The sequence below is a fragment of the Camelus bactrianus genome, chromosome 1 (assembly GCF_048773025.1).
Source record: "Camelus bactrianus isolate YW-2024 breed Bactrian camel chromosome 1, ASM4877302v1, whole genome shotgun sequence".
Lineage (NCBI taxonomy): Eukaryota > Metazoa > Chordata > Mammalia > Artiodactyla > Camelidae > Camelus > Camelus bactrianus.
In genome coordinates, this window is record NC_133539.1 from 113,707,737 (window position 1) to 113,725,246 (window position 17,510).

The window sequence follows — 17,510 nt, forward strand, 5'->3', positions numbered from 1 at the left end:
ACCAGCACAGCTTGTAATGACAGTGATGTTTTCCTGGTGACAAATGCAACTGCCCCTTCTCTTCATGTGACACCAGGTTGAAGAGCCACTAGCCCACATTTTTAGAGCCACAGCCTTGAACCTCATTCCGAATGGATTCTCAGATAAAGAAAAGACGCCCATTTTTTCAAACATGCAGGGCATGAAATAACCCTGGGTGCTTCTGTGCAAGCCCAGTGCCACAAATTGACTCTGAAAGCAAAATCAGAGGCAGCTGTGGTGCCCTTTGTGCTCCCTGCCCCATACCCACTCTTCTAATACACTTGACCTTCCTTCTTGCTAACCCAGCCCCTCTTTTAAAACAGGAAATGATCTCATTAGTACCAGAGGTCTGAAACTCCAGTGCCTACAAGCACCAGAGAGCCGACATGAATACGAGAGAGGCACAGTTGTTTCGTAAGGACCACTTGATTAAATCTGTCAACCATCACACATTGTTTATATGTTGTAAGAATTTTCACCTCCAAAAAGAAATACATTATTTCATTTTTCTTTGAATGACTTTTGCCTCCCCCCTTTTGACAAAGATAAAAATTCTGTGAAATATTTCTTTACGTGTAAAGAGACAATGCAAGAATTAATGTAAAGGGCAACTGACCTCTGGGCTCAGAGTTGGGGCCCCCCAGGGCGTGGTGCTGGTGCAAGAAGCAGGTCTCTTTACTAAGAGGTGGCCTCCCTTGTCAGTCCAGTTGATTGTCGCCCTGTGAGAATCTGGGCTCAGTATTGCCAGATCTTCCCATTTCTTTTCACACGAGGCAAGAAATCTGGGTTTTATATGAAATCCTGGTTTTAAAAATTGGCTGAGATTTTTAAACACTCTGAAAGCTAAACACTGCAGACTGTGTGTGTGGCCTTTTGATTAAAATTTTGACTGACTCACCATGCCGGTCTTTTCCCTTTCCTAGTAATTTGCATCTTCAAATGTTTTACCTCTAATTGTAGATTGAAAGGTTACGTCAGCTCCTCTGGGTCAGAGTCTATCGGGACAGGGAGAAGGAAGGTTAGTAAGGGACTTCCTGTGTGTGAACCTGTGTTATGCCCAAGCCTAGCCCTAAAAATCATATATTTTAATTTCAGGAATTCTTGAGTGAGAAGAAATAACCTAAAACTTGCTTTGCCCCATTTTCTGCCCCAAGAAACCCAGAGTTCCTTGTCATCACGTTGTCTCTCCTCTTCTGGGTCAACACCTCTGACCAGGTTCTCCTTCCGCCTCCTTTTCCCTCCAGCCCCTCAGGGCTCTAGAGTTTGAAGGCTTGGGACTTGGGTGTATTCACCCCCCAGCCAGCCAGAGGGCAAGGTGTAAACCAGAGATGCTCAGTGAGGACATGGCAGGGAGCAGAAAGACGGTGCTGTTCTGAGGAAAGATTTCATGAATGGGAGCCTCTGGGCAGCTCTGCTGGAGATTCGCAGGTGCATGAAAGAATGCCTTTAAAGTTAATGCTGCTTTGAGTTTGAACCCCGTGTCTTATACAGTAGGTCATACATGGTTGTTAAACAAATGGATGGATGGATGAAAATAGTATTTATTAGAAGGCTAAATATTAACTGATGGAAGACTTGGTATCTAATACCAAGAATTAAAAGTAAAAAGAATCATGATTTGTATCTTGAGAAAAGGCTAAGAGATGAGTTGTTTAAGATTTTTTAAGTATATAAAGAAATGACATCAGGAAGAAGGTGCCAGTAGGGGACAGGGGGGACTTAAATCAGAAGGGCCTGAGCTGTGGGATGAACTGAGGACGTGCCACATAAAATTGGAAGGATAACTAAACATGCTAATGGTCTAGCCTCCTTAGGGCTGTGAGACTATATTCTCATCCGATCACCTGACCCAAACCACTCAGGGTTTTTTGCTGAGTCTAAGCTGATAGTTCCACACCGTGAATCAGCACCTCTCTTAACTGCCCAAAGCATTTCCCACCACCAGTGGTAACCACTGCTCCTTTTAGATTCCGGGACAGGTTGTGTGAGACTCGTGGTCTTACACAGACGGTAAGATTAACCAGGTGGGAAATGGTCTCTGAGCGCAGCTCCGCTCCCTGCCCCTGGACCACCCGCCTGGGCTGCTCCTTCCACTTTACAGCAGCCATCAAGATCGATCTGCTGTATATTCTAGGCCCGAGGACCATGTCTGCCGAGGTGACAAGCGGTGCCAGTGTTTCTTCTCCTAGGACCTGAGATGCTCTCATAATTCACTCAGAAGAGTTAAACTAGCCAGCCTTCTGATTTTACCCATTCGTGGGAAACCAAGTGAATTGCATTCAGTGCAAACCAAGAAGCCAAGCTTACGGCCTGTTGTGTGATTCCTAGCGCAAATGTACACAACTTTCCCCTTCCACATACCAAGTCCCTCTGAGAATCACGGTTTTTTTTTTAAATTAATGTTAGCTACATCACGGATCAACATTGAAAACATTATGCTAAGTGAAAAGCCAGTCACAAAAGAATACATATTGTATAATTCCATCCGAGAATGGGCAAATCTGTAGAAACAGAAAGTAGATTAGTGCTTGCTTAGAGCAGAAAGAGTGGAAGGGACAGAAGGCATAGGGAGTGACTTCCAAAGGTTTCTTTTGGGGTTGATGAAAATGTCCTGAAATTGCGTGTGGTGATGATTTCACAACCCTCTGAATACATCAAAAAACGTTGACTTGTATGATATGAATTATATCGTAATTAAGCTCCTAGCAAAAAAAGGTAAAAAAATAATGTTAGTAATATTTTAACATGTTGACCTATTTTACATAACGTGTTGACCTATTTCACATGCAAAATAATACTTAGCAATTAATCAGACATTGCCAAGTGTCAACTAAAAAAAATTTCCAAGTCCTTTGTTGGACCAACAGACAGAGTTTGCTATCATTATAATATGCTTGATAAAATGACAGCATAGTTTATTAGCCTAAAAAAAATGTATCTGCAAAGATGAAAGCTGGGGAAAATACATCATGCTGGGACTATCACACATAGGTCGAGATGCAGCTTTCCTATGCAGGTGGCCAAGAGGCACAAGAAAGATGCTCAACAGCATTAATCATCAGGGAAATGCAAATCAAAACTGCAATGAGATATCACCTAACACCTGTTAAAATGACTATTATCAAAAAAAAAAAAACACACAAATAACAAGTGCTGGTGAGGATGTGGGGAAAAAGGAGCCCTGGTTCACTGTTGGTGGGAATGCAAATTAGTGCAGCTACTGTGGAAAACAGTATGGAGGTTTCTCAAAAAACTAAAAATAAAGCTACCATATGATGCAGAAATTCCACTCTTGGGTATATATCTGAAAAAAACAAAAACACTAATTTTAAAAGATACGTGCACCCCAATGTTCATAGAAACATTATTTACAACAGCCAAAATATGGAAGCAACCTAAGTGTCCATCAACAGATGAGTGGTAAAGAAGACGTGGTGTGTGTACCAATGGACTATTACTCAGCAATAAAAAAGAATGAAATTTTGCCATTTGCAACAACATGAATGGACTGGGAGGGCATTATGCCAAGTGAAATAAGTCAGAGAGAGAAAGACAAACACTGGATGAGATCAGTTATATGTGGAACCTTAAAAAATACAACAAACTTATGAATATAACCAAAAAAAAGCAGACTCACAAGTACAGAGAACAAACCAGTGGTTACCAGTGGGGAAAGGGAAAGGGGAGGGGCAAACATAGGAACAGGAGAATAAAAGGAACAAATTATTAGATATAAAGTAAGCTACCAGGATATATTGTACAATGTGGAGAATATATAGCCAATATTTTATAATAACTATGAATGGAATATAGCCTTTAAAAATTGTTAATCACTGTATTGTATACCTGTAACTTATATAATATTATACATCAACTATACGTCAATAAAAAATTTAATTTGAAAAAAAGATGTAGCTTTCCCAACAACATGAAGACATAGTCTCCATCTGCCTTTACCAGGAAGGTGCATGTTTTAGTAATTGGGTCACTTTGTTATTTAAAAGTTCCTTCGTGTTTCGTAAGTTTGTGTTTCAATACGCACATGAGCACATGTGCACACACAACCATACTAATCTAAGATGTGGAAACATCAAAATGCTGCTTCCTATCTCTGTGGTAGAAAGTTGATAGGTAAATTTGGTTTTTGCTAATTTATGTCTTTCAGTTTTTCTACAATGAATCCTATTCCTTATGTCATTTTTTATTTTTAAAAATATGGACTTTGTAAGGGACTAATATACACATTGTTTTTGATTCTTAACAACTGACCTTGGAAGTTCATTGGTAAATGTTAGTTAGATCCAGAATATTTCTGACCATTTTCATTATGACTCTCGCCCCAATTCTACACCCTTGATAACTAGTTAGTTCTCTGGACACATAGCCCTCGTGGAATTTTTATGTTGTTTCTTCTTATGGATGGACTCCCCAAAATCGTATTTGGAATAAATCAACGCCTGGTGAGTTTTCCTGTAGCTTTTGTTAGTATTTCTCATTAAATTTGAGTCACAGCACCGTCAGTTACATAGAAGACAGTGGTATACAACCTTGAGATTTCGGGTTTATGATCACGTAAAGAGGAACCTAACCAGCAACCAAAACTCTTTTCGAGTGTAATAAACAGTGGTTTCCATAGCCCAAAGTAGAGAAGTGAGCAAATTGTATAAAATTCAGACTTCACGTCTCTTCTTTTGGTGATGGCACCTTAACCAAACTGGCCCCAACATAGTGATTTTCATTTCTGCCCAGATCACTAAGTCTTACATGAGCTTGAATCTGGATGTCTTAGTCTTTTTTTTATTATTATTGAAGTACAGTCAGTTACAATGTGTCAATTTCTGGTGCACAGCACAATGTCCCAGTCACGCATATACATACATATATTCGTTTTCATATTCTTTTTATTAAAGCTTATTACAAGATATTGAACATAGCTCCCTGTGCTATACAGAAGAAAATTGTTTTTTAATCTATTTTTATGTATAGTGTTTAATGTTTGCAAATCTCAAACTCCCAAATTTATTCCTTCCCACCCACTTCCCCCAGTAACCATAAGATTGTTTACTATGTCTACACATTTGTTTCTGTTTTGTAGATGAGTTCATTAATGTCCTCTTTTTTTTTTTTTTTTTTTTTTTTTTTTTAGATTCCACATATAAGTGATATCATATGGCATTTTTCTTTCTGTCTGGCTTACTTCACTTAGAATGACTATCTCCAGGCCTATCCATGTTGCTGCAAATGGCATTATTTTATCACTTTTTTTTTTAATACTGAGTAGTATTCTATTGTACAAATATACCACAGCTTCTTTATCCAGTCATCTGTCAATGGGCATTTAGCTTGCTTCTATGTCTTGGCTATTGTATATACTGCTGCTATGAACTTTGGGGATGTCTTAGTCTTAATTTGGGTGGAATCTTGGTTTCTGGCCCCAAATTCAAACTTTTAAATGCAGTTCTCATTAGGCCAGAAGTTGGGGCCCATGTATTTGCATTATCCCCTCTTTCAGAAACCCTTGCCAAGATCTTCACCTCCTCAGGCAGACCTCCAGACTTCAAGTCTGGCCACCTGCAGGTTCCAGATGTAACTCTCCTTCCTTGCATTCTTCACCATTAACTGATAGCAGAGATCTTGAGAAACTGTGGTGCCATCCGTCAGAGGAAGCAGGTGCTAAACACTGGGGCTTCAGCACGGATAATATGATCCCTGTCCTCTGGCTGGAACTGTAAAACCTAGAGAGAATCAGAGATCGGGGTGTAAGGAAGGAAAAAGCTCAAAGGTTGCTATGATGTAGATGATAAAGGAGCAGCCAGCCTAGACTGGGGCAAGAAGGCTTCTCAAAGAGCTTCCCCCTTGGGATTTGGACATACCCTGTCCCAGTACCTACCACATTATAGGCAGACGATCTATTATTATCTGTTTTCCCCCAAAACACCAAGCGCTTCCCCAGAAATTAAAACTTTGTTGTCTTTAGATCCTTGGCACATAGTCTACCCACATATATGTGTGTTGAAGGGAACCATCCTCTTATAGTTCCTCATTTTTTTGTTTCTTAATAAGAGCTTTATTTAGGCATATTTCACATACCATAAAATTCCCACATTTAAAGTGGACAAAATGTGTTCATACAAAACAGTGATTTTTCACTCAATGGTTTTTAGTATATCCACAGTTGTAAACCATTAACACTGTGTGATCCCAGGATATTTTCATTACCCTGAAAATAATTTTGTACCCTTTAATAGTCACCCCCACACACATTCTCCCCTCTCTCCAGGCCTTGGCAGCCACTGATCTCATTTCTGTCTCTGTGGATTTTCCTATTCTAGATGTTTCATACAAATGGAAGTATGTAATATGTAGCCTTTTGTTTCTGGCTTCTTTCATTGCATGTTTCCAAGGTTCATCTATCTTTTTGTTCTTGTTTGTTTTTGTTTGGAGAGGGAGGTGATTAAATTTTTTCTTAACGGAGGTGCTGGGGATTGAACCCAGGACCTCATGCATGCCAAGCACATTCTCTACCCCTGAGTTATACACTCCTCCGCCAGGGTTCATCTATCTCGTAGCATATAACAGTATGTCATTCCTTTTCATGGCTGAATAATATTCCATTGTACAAATATACCACATTTTATTTATCCATTCATCATTTGATGGACATTTGGGTTATTTCTACCTTTTGAACATTATGAGTAATGCTGCTCTGACCATTCACATACAAGTTTTTGTACAGACACGTTTTCAGTTTTCTTGGGTCTATATCTCGGAGTCAGATTGCTCAATCATATATCACTTTATGTTTAACCTTTTGAGGAACTGCTAAACTGTTTTCCAAAGCACATTTTGCATTCCTACCAGCAATATATGAGTGTTCCAGTTCTTCCATATCCTCACCAACATTTGTTATTGTGTGTCATTTTTATTATAACCATTCCTAGAAGGATGGTCAGTGGTATCTTGGTGTGATCCTGGTTTGCATTTCCTTGCAACGGAGTTGAGCATCTTTCCATGTTCTTTCCTTCATCTTCACCTTTTTTTCTCTCACTGAAATACAGAACTTAGTTATGTACACATATGTTTCCCAAAGAAAGAAACCAGGTCTTATTTGTTTTTGTATTCTCAGTACGAAGCACAGTACTGAGCACACAGTAGATTCTAAGTAAATGTTTTCTAAACTCATGAGAAGATGAGTGATTGGATGAACACACAAATCATTCCAACCCCTTTTTCTCTGCCCACATCCCTCTCAGAATTCTCTTTTTAAAAATGTCTGATGAGAGTCTTGAAACCCTTGAAGTGCACTCAACAGGTGACTCATGGTCTGCATGATGCAAAAGTAAACTAAGAAAAGCTGTGATATTTAAAAAGATAATCCTGTGCATTCCAAATCTCACTTTGATCTCGTTTGCCTCCCTCCCAAAAGGGACATTTTTCTAAAATAGAGTCTGAGCAAAGTCCTTGTGAAGAGGATTCATTTTTCTTCTGTTTTCTTAATGACTTTTTTCCTGAAAAGTAAGCCCTCTGTGACCTAGTTTAATGAAAGATCTATGGAAATGTCATGGTAAAACATATAGCAACTCATCCGTCATCTCAGCCTGGCTAATCTTTTTTGAAACCAGCAAGGGTTTCCTGAGTCAAAGAACTTCGTAAAGACCACCATCAGGAGAAAGAATGGTTTTGTTTTCTCAGCCTCTCCCTGTCCACATTCCAACAAATCAGGCCTTGCTTTGATTTTTCGGTCTTATCTAAAGCTCTGGGCTTCTATGGTAAACTGTGGATACCTGTGAAACTGAACTTGCCCTTCGGAATCAGTCTCTTGTGTTTGGACGTGATGTCGAAGGGAGAGGGAGGAGGCAAAGACAGCGGGGCAGCAGACAGTTTCTGTTTGTGTTTTTAAACTTTGTTTCCTGGGTCAGGGAATTGAAACTAATAAACTAACAGTACACTAATACAGAGAGTTACCATGGTTGGGTTTCCTTTTTCTCTTAATAAATGGAACCGGTATTATTTCACACTACTCGGGGCTGTTGTTTTGTGTTATCATAATATCACAAGCTTGCCGAAACTTTTCTTTTTTCATGGACTTATTCATTCTACTTGAAGCTAACTGTCTATTTGTAGAGAAAGACCACCATAACTTACGCTGCAGGGATAGAAGTCAGGAGATCTGGGTTTAGCTTCTGCTGCTAATTTCTAGTGTGAGCCAAATCACTGAGGGTCAGTGCACCTCAGAAGTCCTTGCTCTCCCGGGGGCCTTTCCAGCTGTAAAGTTTTCTGAATTTACTGATTCCAAAGTGGATCAAGTCTCCTAAGAACAAATTCAGAAATACGCCTTTGAAAGAGACTTATCCAGGATCCAGAGCACCCCAGGTGTCTCAAATCCCGGCCTCTCTGCTGCCCCCACTGGCTCCACCAGTCTCTGGGCCTGTTCCCACCTGCACAGCAAGAGTGAGCACACCTATTTCTAAGGCATTCAGAAATCCTGAGCCTACTAGGAACTCTAGGTGTGAGATAAGATCCTAGAGAAACATAAGATACTGAGGAAGTGTATTAAGTCAGGGAAGGACTTCTGAAATACCTCTTATATTTAAAACTAAATGATCACAAGATGTAAACCTTAAAGCAAAAATTGGATTAAAAGGTATAAAACAATTTGATCTTGTCCCTCCCTCATCCACCTCACTCTTACCCTCACCTGATCTTCCTCCTGGCCCTGGTGTGTCTTTGACATTAACATATAATTTTCTCACTTTCCTCCTCTTTCCCTCCTTCACAGGATACATCCCCAGTTACTTAGACAAGGACGAGCTATGTGTCGTCTGTGGTGACAAGGCCACCGGCTACCACTACCGCTGCATCACGTGTGAAGGCTGCAAGGTAACCACCCAGGGCCGTGAGCGCAGAGCTCAGCCCAGACCCAGCCCCTCCCCGGCTTCCTCCGCAATGTTAAGTTCAAATCAGAACCACATTCCGACAGGCCTGTGATCAGGTGTCTGGTTGTCCTCAGTCGTTTTTTGGCATGTTCAAGAACTGAATTTATTTTTGGTTTTTCCCCAAGTCGAAAACAACTAAATGAAATTTTGTGAGAGTGTGACATCTGGTTGTTTAGACAGGGAGAAAACTGATCAAATGAAAAGAAATTAATACAATTCTCACTTTGAGTTAAAAAGTGCATAGATATGTTAGAACATGTTACTGTCCCAGAAACAGCCATCTCTCCCCCTGTTTTATCTCCAGCGTTTGAGGAGACAGGGGGCTCTGCCCGTGTTAATCTGAGTGAATATGCTCGCTTTTAAGGGTTCCATTAGGGAATATATCTTTGAGGCTACTTAGATTCAATTATGTTCTGAAATTATCCAAACTGGCTTTGTGTACAGCCTGCAGCCAGTAAGTAATTTCCCGTCATCCTTCAGCTAATTACATGCTCTGCAGACCCACCTTCCGGAGACACTTGACAAGTACCCACCCCCGAGCCACAGTCAGAGTGCTTCCTGAATGTGAACTTCAGCTCGCCTGCTGACATCTTCATTGTCAAGGGCGAGATGAGTCTCTAGCAAACATCCTTTGGTCCAACAATCTAGCCTAGAAAATAAAGTCTACCATAAAGGTAAACAAAGCTTAACCCGAGGAATGCTATACTCAGCGTTCAGCTAATGTTTTAAAAAAAAGGGTAGTAAGTCAGAGAAGACTTCAATTTTTTTGTGTAAAACATTTTATTTGCCTTTTATATTTTAAACTAAATTATCACAAGATGCATACCCTAGAGCACAAATTGTATTCAGATTTATAAAACAATTCAGTCTGCCCTCCTCTGTCACCCACCTCACACCTTCTCTTCTCCTTTCCTTCCTCCAACTACCCGCCTTTTCTCCTAACTTTTGACCCCAAACCCCAAAACTCAACATGTTAGCTCGGTTTCATGCTGTTCTGTCTCATTTCCCTAGTGGAAGTTTTTCCATGCAAATTCCCTACTTTCTGTCATGAAATTAGGAAATGCTCCGCCGGCTAAAGTGTTGAGATGATATACCCATTGGAAAGAGGTCAATTTTAAGGTCCTAAGGCAACTATTTTTTGGAATGTGGTGTAGTGTGTTTTCATTCATCCAGACCCCTTCGATCTAGAGTTTGTAATCTTTTAACAAAGATTGGGCTAAAGGTTGCTGTTACGTCTATGAAAATAATGTCTTAAGGGGCTTAATGGAATTAATTACAAATAAGTTGCACCTGTTTATTAATTAAGACACTTGCAGACTGTCTCTTGAAAGCACAATTTTATTGGCTTGATTTGAAAGTAATAAAACTGCATGATTTTTGATACATTCTCTCATTCCAAAAGCTCAGGAATTCAAATGGGCCTTTTTTCCCCCCTAAATTAGCCCCAATTCATAAGGCTTTAACCTACCTGATTATGCAGCATTGAGATTCTTTCAAATCAGTTTTTAATGATAAATTTTGAATTCTAGGAGAGGCTCTAATGAAAATTCCATTTAAAACTCAGCTCCCAAAGTAACGCTAAAGACCACATGTGCCTCACAGAGGGCTTAATGCCTATTAGTGACTGACTTAAACAAAGGAGAATCAAGCCTATTAGCCGGTGTCCCTGACTCACGTATGTCTTCATGATGGTCAAGAAATCCACCAGCCTCCTCTCCCAAGGATGTTTGGGGCCTGATTCAATGAGGTTTACTTGAAAGAATAAATCAGGGAGCAGAAAGCTAGAGTTCTCAGCCGAGGTACCTTTGTCTCAGATCAGAATCCTATTCCCAGGACTACCCCAATCATGAAATCAAAAGTCTCTCTAGGGCAGTTATGCAGATCATTTAATGTAAGGACAATGTCTTGGAAAAAGACGAAAGAGGTTTTCCAGTGAAACACAGTTTGCAAAAGTGGTCAAAGATGAAAAATGTTACGCTCCACATCCTATTTATTCAACCCTGTAATTTAAAAGTATTTCTACCCCAGACTTGCAACTGTGTAGGGTGAGAATCTTTTTTTGTCCCTGTTTGCCCTGAAAACGATGGAAATCTTTTGGAGGTACTTTGTCAGTTGTGATGGGCCAGTTTTTATGAATCTTTTGTAGAAAGAATGTTGACACTGCCCTACCATAAACCATTTTTTAAAGACAGGCTCCAAGCTTTTGTAACAGTTGCCCAAATATTGAACTAGGAAGGTGACTGCCTCTTGTAGCCCTGATTAGTGCATCACTTTGGACCACTAACAAAGGGATCCAATTCTTCTCAAAATGCAAGGAAACATGTCTGATGCTGATTTATAAAAGCCAAACCTCCGCTCACCGACAAATCATCAATGAAATACATGTCCCTATTCAGTTCTCTTTTGTCAGCTCACCTCTGGAAAGTTTTGGGGTTTTGTGTGTGTGTGTGTTTTGTTTGTTTTTTTTTTTTTTTTTTGTAAGTAGACTGTGAAATATTTTCTCTCTGAGTTCACGTCCAAAAGTCAATTTTTGTCATTTTTTAAAATTGAGGGACCTACCATCTTTAATATATACTCAAATGAGGTGGTCCCTCATCATGTGTCAAAATATGCTTTTATTATGGCTTAGAGGAGGCCAACATCTTAAAAGGGATTTGGTCCATGAAGTGCCCGAGATAAGTCAGCCAAGATAAGCCACAGAAAAGACAGCACTACAACTAGCAGGGCTGCTACAACACTGGTTTCAAAATAAGCCAATAATTCATTTCTTCTGCAAGTTCGCAGAGCATCCTTTCTGGAGAGATGAACCTTACCTCCGTGTATCACCTCATTCTCTCCCTAGTGTTGTCTGACCCTCACTACGCTCCAGCCCCCAGAACATAAGCCAGCGCCAGAGCATGAGGGAGAAAAGGTCTCCTGACTTTAGACAAAGTAATAATTTCTCCGTCTTCATAGCAGCTGTCAACGTGCTCACTGGAGGCCCTGGACTTTGGTGTTTCTACCTCTAGGCAAACGTTGCCTCTTCCAGAAGGAGGATGCTACCCTGTCCCCGCCTCCTCCCTGTCTGTGACATATGTCTTCTTGCTAGAATCTCTGGGTTTCTTCTGTCTTTCAAGACAAGTATAACCCTTGAAGAGTGGATGGATGGAGGGGAACAGGGGTAGAGGAGGGAGGTCCACGGAAAGTTCATTTCTCACTCTGTGCAGGCCAAGACAGCCAAGCTTTGGCAGGATTGGCCTCCTTGAACACCTAGGAAACACTGCCAACATGTCAACAGCTTTCCCCGTATGTGCTTTAGGGAATCTCATGGCAGTACATGAACATCATTCAAACTAAAGGACTCGGTGTTTAAGGATGCAAAGCCAAATGTAGTATCACAGTTCTTCTGAGCAACAGAAATGGCACGGGATTTGCACACATGCCCCAAAACCAAGTCCATTAGTTTCAGTTACTGCTGTCACGTTTCCCTTTTATTCTGCTTTGCCCAATATAAGACCCTGCCTTTGATCTTTTCACTATAAGGAAGAGCGCCTGTGTCTGAGCGAGGACTGTGCACATGGTATCCACACGTAATCGAAGCCAAGGCAGGTTAAACAGGAGAAACATTTGGGCTTCATCTAGACCGACCAGCATTTCAGTCCCATTTATGCAACAAAGCTAGAGGTCCCTTTCAGCGTTGGTGGACAGCATCCTCCAACATTTGTTTTGCCTTGCTGGTCTACTAAAATATGAAACAGTGTGTTTTTTTGGAAGGGTAGGTGGGAGAGGCCTATTTCTAATATGTTCATCTAAAATATTTAAATAATACAGTAAAACTGGACTCAGTTTCTATCCTATAAGCAGCTGAGTAAGTATGATTTGGAGTGCACCTCCTGGGTTCCAGGTCGCGTTCCAGCATGGACTTCCCATGTGAGTTGGGGCAAGTGATTTAACCTGTGAAAGGCTTAGTTTTTCAATCCCCACAATGGAGATATTAAGAGTACCTACCTCACAAGGTTGTAGGAGAGACAGACTGGTCTGTGGCACCTTGCAGCGCACCCCTCGCGGTCAGTGCTCTCCGCCGTCCTACAAGACATTAGGGCAGTTAAGACTTAAGCATTGTGCCCAGAAAGGTTCTCAGAGGACACAGCCTTGAGGATGTCATGCAAGTCGCTGAAGCCTGGAATGGCATGGCATCCTCAGGTGGCGTATTCCCGTGCCTTGAGAGACGAAGAGCCACGGAACTCTAGGGCGCATGTCTGTGGATACTCAGGAAAACAGGGCTAGGAAATGAAAGCGCCAGTGCGCTGAGCTCTGGGAAGCATTTGGTAGACTCTGGAATTTTCTACTCCCCAAGTACTGTTGTTTCAAGAGCTAGCTGAGCTGGTCATGGCCATCTTGAGTCAAAAACAAGAATGACACTAAATCTCTACAGGCAGTTAATGCATCCATTTAAATACTAAACGATTAAATTATTAATACATAGAGCATCACCAGTATCCGCTCTTTTATTCTCCAGTATGAAGTGTACCAAATCTCTTCCTAGCTTAATTAGCAACACAATTGTGGCACTCTATGAAGTGAAATAATAGAATTTATTTGCATTACTCAACGTTTAGAAAACATAAAAGCAAACACTAGATTTTCCCATTAGCCTTGAATAAATGCCAAGAAGGTGCTGACTCTGGAGCCTCTGACATCGCCTTCACCTTAGACCTAGAATTCCTTAGATCCCCTTTGGGCTGACTGCCCTGAACTTGAATAGGTTGAGTGCCGAGCTCAAACACAGGCAGGGCCCAAAACAATCCATCACAGTTGGGAAAACACAAAATGCTGGAGCCATTTATTTCTAGAAAATATGAAACTGTTGTCTTGGGTCTCTCTTTTTCACGTAGGGTTTCTTTAGAAGAACCATTCAGAAAAATCTCCATCCGTCCTATTCCTGTAAATATGAAGGAAAATGTGTCATAGACAAAGTGACAAGAAATCAGTGCCAGGAGTGTCGCTTTAAAAAATGCATCTACGTTGGCATGGCAACAGATTGTAAGTAATCTTCTTCCTTGGCTTCACACTCAGGGAGTGTTGACTAGGGAAAACGTTGGTTCCAGGAGATCGACCAGGCAGGGAAGGAGGCAGGAGCCCAGGTGGACAGAGGGAGGGCACCAGCATCCTCAGGGACCTCCACTCCCAGCCAAGGCCGGGCGGTTTCCAGTCCACCCTCCCCATCAACTCCTGACTCCCAAGGCATCCAGATGATGGGTGAGGGACAGCACTTAAATTGTCCCCGTCATGCTTGCAGGACAGTCAGCAATACTCCATTTGCACAGAGGTCACAGATGAGATGTCTTGTCCATCCACCTTAATAAGGTGTAATTGTCCACACAGCATCCATGTGGTGAGAACCGTGGACTCATCCTGATATTTTTTCAAAAGTGAAGATAGGCAGGGAGGCTATAGCTCAGTGGCAGACCGCATGCCTAGCATGCACGAGGCCCTGGGTTCAATCCCCGGTACCTCCATTAAAAAAATAAATGAACCTAATTACCTTCCCCCCACCTTTTTTTTTTTTTTTTTTTTAGTTGTTTAAATAAAAACAGAGGCAGGGATTTATTTTGTGGACATTTGTGGAGTCGGGGCACTGGCAGAAAACATCTTGTTCAGAAATTTCTGAAGAATGTGAACTTGAGTGCTACTGCATGACTCATTCTGCAGTTGGTTTTTTTGTTATATTTTTAGCCATAAAAACATTCCAAGCTGAAGTCGCCCTACCCGGTTTTCAAAGTGCCACAGCATATGGTGGTGAGATTAGCCGTCAGAGTCTCTTCTCCCCACACTGTGCAAGGGATTTACACCAGTCCCTTTAATTAATCTAATAACAAAATAAGAATCATGTCATTCAGAATGCGTGTCCTCTCTTTTGCCAGGCATCAGGGTTAATGGTTTCTACTGGCATAAAATTTTTTGCACGTCAGTGAAGGATTCCAGCTTTTAGTTTGAGGAAAAGAAAAAGAAGGAAGGAGAGAAAGGAAAAAAAGAAAGCAATGGAAGTTTTCCTCACAAAGAGGAAGTAGTCACCGCTACATCTGTGTGGTAAACAGAGTTCTTTCAGCTAGAACCAAAAAAAGGAAAAAAAATCTGTGGACCATCCTGGTTTGCCCATTAAAGAAGACGGAAGGGGAATCTCAAGAGGAGGAGGGTTGTGTCAGGGCGTTAGGCTGGAAACCCTGGGTTAGTCCGCACCTCTGGCTGAGTTCCTTGTCTTTATCTTTTAAAGGCTTTTATCTGTTGCCAACAAATCGCCTGCTAAGGTTCTGTGGAAATGCTGGACCTGCTGTGTCCATTGCATTGTTTTATTGAGAAGGTAAAGATATGAATGTGGATGAAGTTAAAAAAAAAAAACCTCAGCGTTAATCTAGACTGGGTGGAAATTAATCTTGAGTGCACCTTACTCGCTGGTGAGGCATTATAAGAGCTCGGGTTTTATAATCAGAAAACCTGTTGGAGTCCCAGGTCTGCCCCATACTAGCTGTGTGACCAATGGGCTTAACCTCAGGTTTCCTTTGTGTGAAATTATCACCAACCCCACAGGTGGTTTTCAGGATTCAATTAAATAATGCATGTCGCACATCACGATCTCTGGCACCATGGAAGCATGTGGGGAGTGGGTCTATGAGCACAGCCCCACTCCTTCTGCCTTTAACAGGTGACCCATGAGGACTCAACAGGGCTCATCCCCACTGCTCACATCGTCAGGGCTCCCCTGACTGGTGATCCAGTCACATCTGCGTGACCTGGGGTTTCATTATTCGGTTTGTGGATTATCAGGGCATCTTTGGTTCTCTTCTTCCACTACACTTGCTTTTATTCTTCTTTTCCTACCAGGTCACACCTTCATCAAGAAATGACCCTAGGACAGTGATGTTGTAGGACTGCAGTGAGGAGTCGGGGCTCTTGCCTTGGCTCTGCCATGAACTTATTGTGTGACCTCAGGCAAGTCATGATCTCCTCTGTGAAGGAGGGATTTGCACTAGATAAGAGCTGAGGCCCCTCCAGTCGTAAAACATGATGACTCTGTAGTGTAAAACCTGAGTCCATGCCACTGAGAGCTACTGAGAGTCTGGCAGAAGAGTTTCATTTTGGAAATTAAGCACAGAAGTACAGGTTTCTTGTCACCTGCCTTTCTTATTTCCCTTTTGTGTAAATGATAAAAGTCATGGCTCTGTTCCCTGATCATGTGGAGTGAGTGCATTTTCGCACTGAGACCCTGTGAAGTAGGTATTATTGATCCCATTTTCTACAGGAAGAAATGAAAGCTCAGAGAGCCTGCGTAACTTGCCAGAGGTCACACAGCTAGAATGAGGTAGTATCAGGATTCAAACACAGGTTTTTCTCAGTTCCATAGCCTGGGCTCTTTAATCACCTTGGAAGGTTGACCAGGTAGAGAGAAATGCAAAGTGAGTGCCCATAAGGCTTGAGGCCAGACTCCACTCTACCTTCAGGAAACTAATAAAGAGTTAAACTCCTTTCTCCTCTGAGGAAGGGATCCTCTGCCTCCGGTTTCTTGCTGCAGAACTTTTCTTTAACCTGAAGTTCTTCTTACTGAGAATCATTTGTGGGGCCTAGGGGAGGAACAGAAACCATAAGAGCGAATTCAGATGACTGGCTAGACAGACCCACCTGTGAACCTGTGAACCTGTGGAAAGGTGGGCTTTGCCTGTCTCTGCTTCGTTCTTACTTAGGGTCACCCTCTATGGAGCTAGGATGCCCAGTTCCAAGTCCCCCCAACACCAAGCTTTGTTCTGGAGAGCAGGCTAGGCATTGGGAGTGTGGTGGCGCTGGGGTCGATGGCAGTTTTGCTGCCGAGGGAGGAGACGGCCCCGTGCGATGCCCCCGCGGACCCCCTGCGCCGTCTGCGCACCGGCGGTCCCGCCCGAGGCTCCCGCAGGTCTGCCAGGTGTCTGGGGAGTGTCGGTTCTGTGTCCCCCTCCGCCCGCAGTGGTCCTGGACGACAGCAAGCGTCTGGCCAAGAGGAAGCTGATCGAGGAGAACCGGGAGAAGAGGCGGCGGGAGGAGCTGCAGAGGTCCATCGGGCACAAGCCCGAGCCCACCGACCAGGAGTGGGAGCTCATCAAGACCGTGACCGAGGCCCACGTGGCCACCAACGCCCAGGGCAGCCACTGGAAGCAGAAGCGGAAGTTCCTGGTAAGGCCCCGCCCTCTCTGCCTCCGCGGCCACGTGTGGTCTGCGTGGCCAGGTCACCAGACAGGTGCAGCCAAGTCAGGAAGGCTTCTGTCGCCCAGGATGATTGCAGTTACGGGAGGAGAAGGCAGCATAGTCTGGTCGTTATGTGATAGACGTTGGAACCAGACAGCCTGAGTGCACTGCTTGCCTCTGTTGCTGTTTAATTACGTGACTTTGGGTAAGTTACTTCCCCGCCCTAAGGCTCAGTTGCCTTTATGCCCTGACCAGTGATATAAAAGTAACAGATGTAAGGGCTTGGCAACTTCATACAGGGTTACTGTGTGCCTCATCCCTGCCACCACCACCCTCACCGTCCTGCCCCTGCTCATCCCA

At 42.5% G+C, this 17,510-nt stretch overlaps 1 protein-coding gene across 23 annotated transcripts in view; it reads left to right on the forward strand.

Annotated features, from left to right (window-relative positions):
• Positions 1-17,510, forward strand: part of THRB (thyroid hormone receptor beta) — a 383,076-nt gene that overhangs the window by 342,738 nt on the left and 22,828 nt on the right. For all 23 annotated transcript variants that reach the window (XM_074371514.1, XM_074371555.1, XM_074371466.1 and 20 more), the window contains 3 exons: positions 8,801-8,901; positions 13,832-13,979; positions 16,933-17,138. In XM_074371514.1, the coding sequence (XP_074227615.1) occupies positions 8,801-8,901; positions 13,832-13,979; positions 16,933-17,138 (455 nt within the window). The remainder of the gene's footprint in view (positions 1-8,800; positions 8,902-13,831; positions 13,980-16,932; positions 17,139-17,510) is intronic.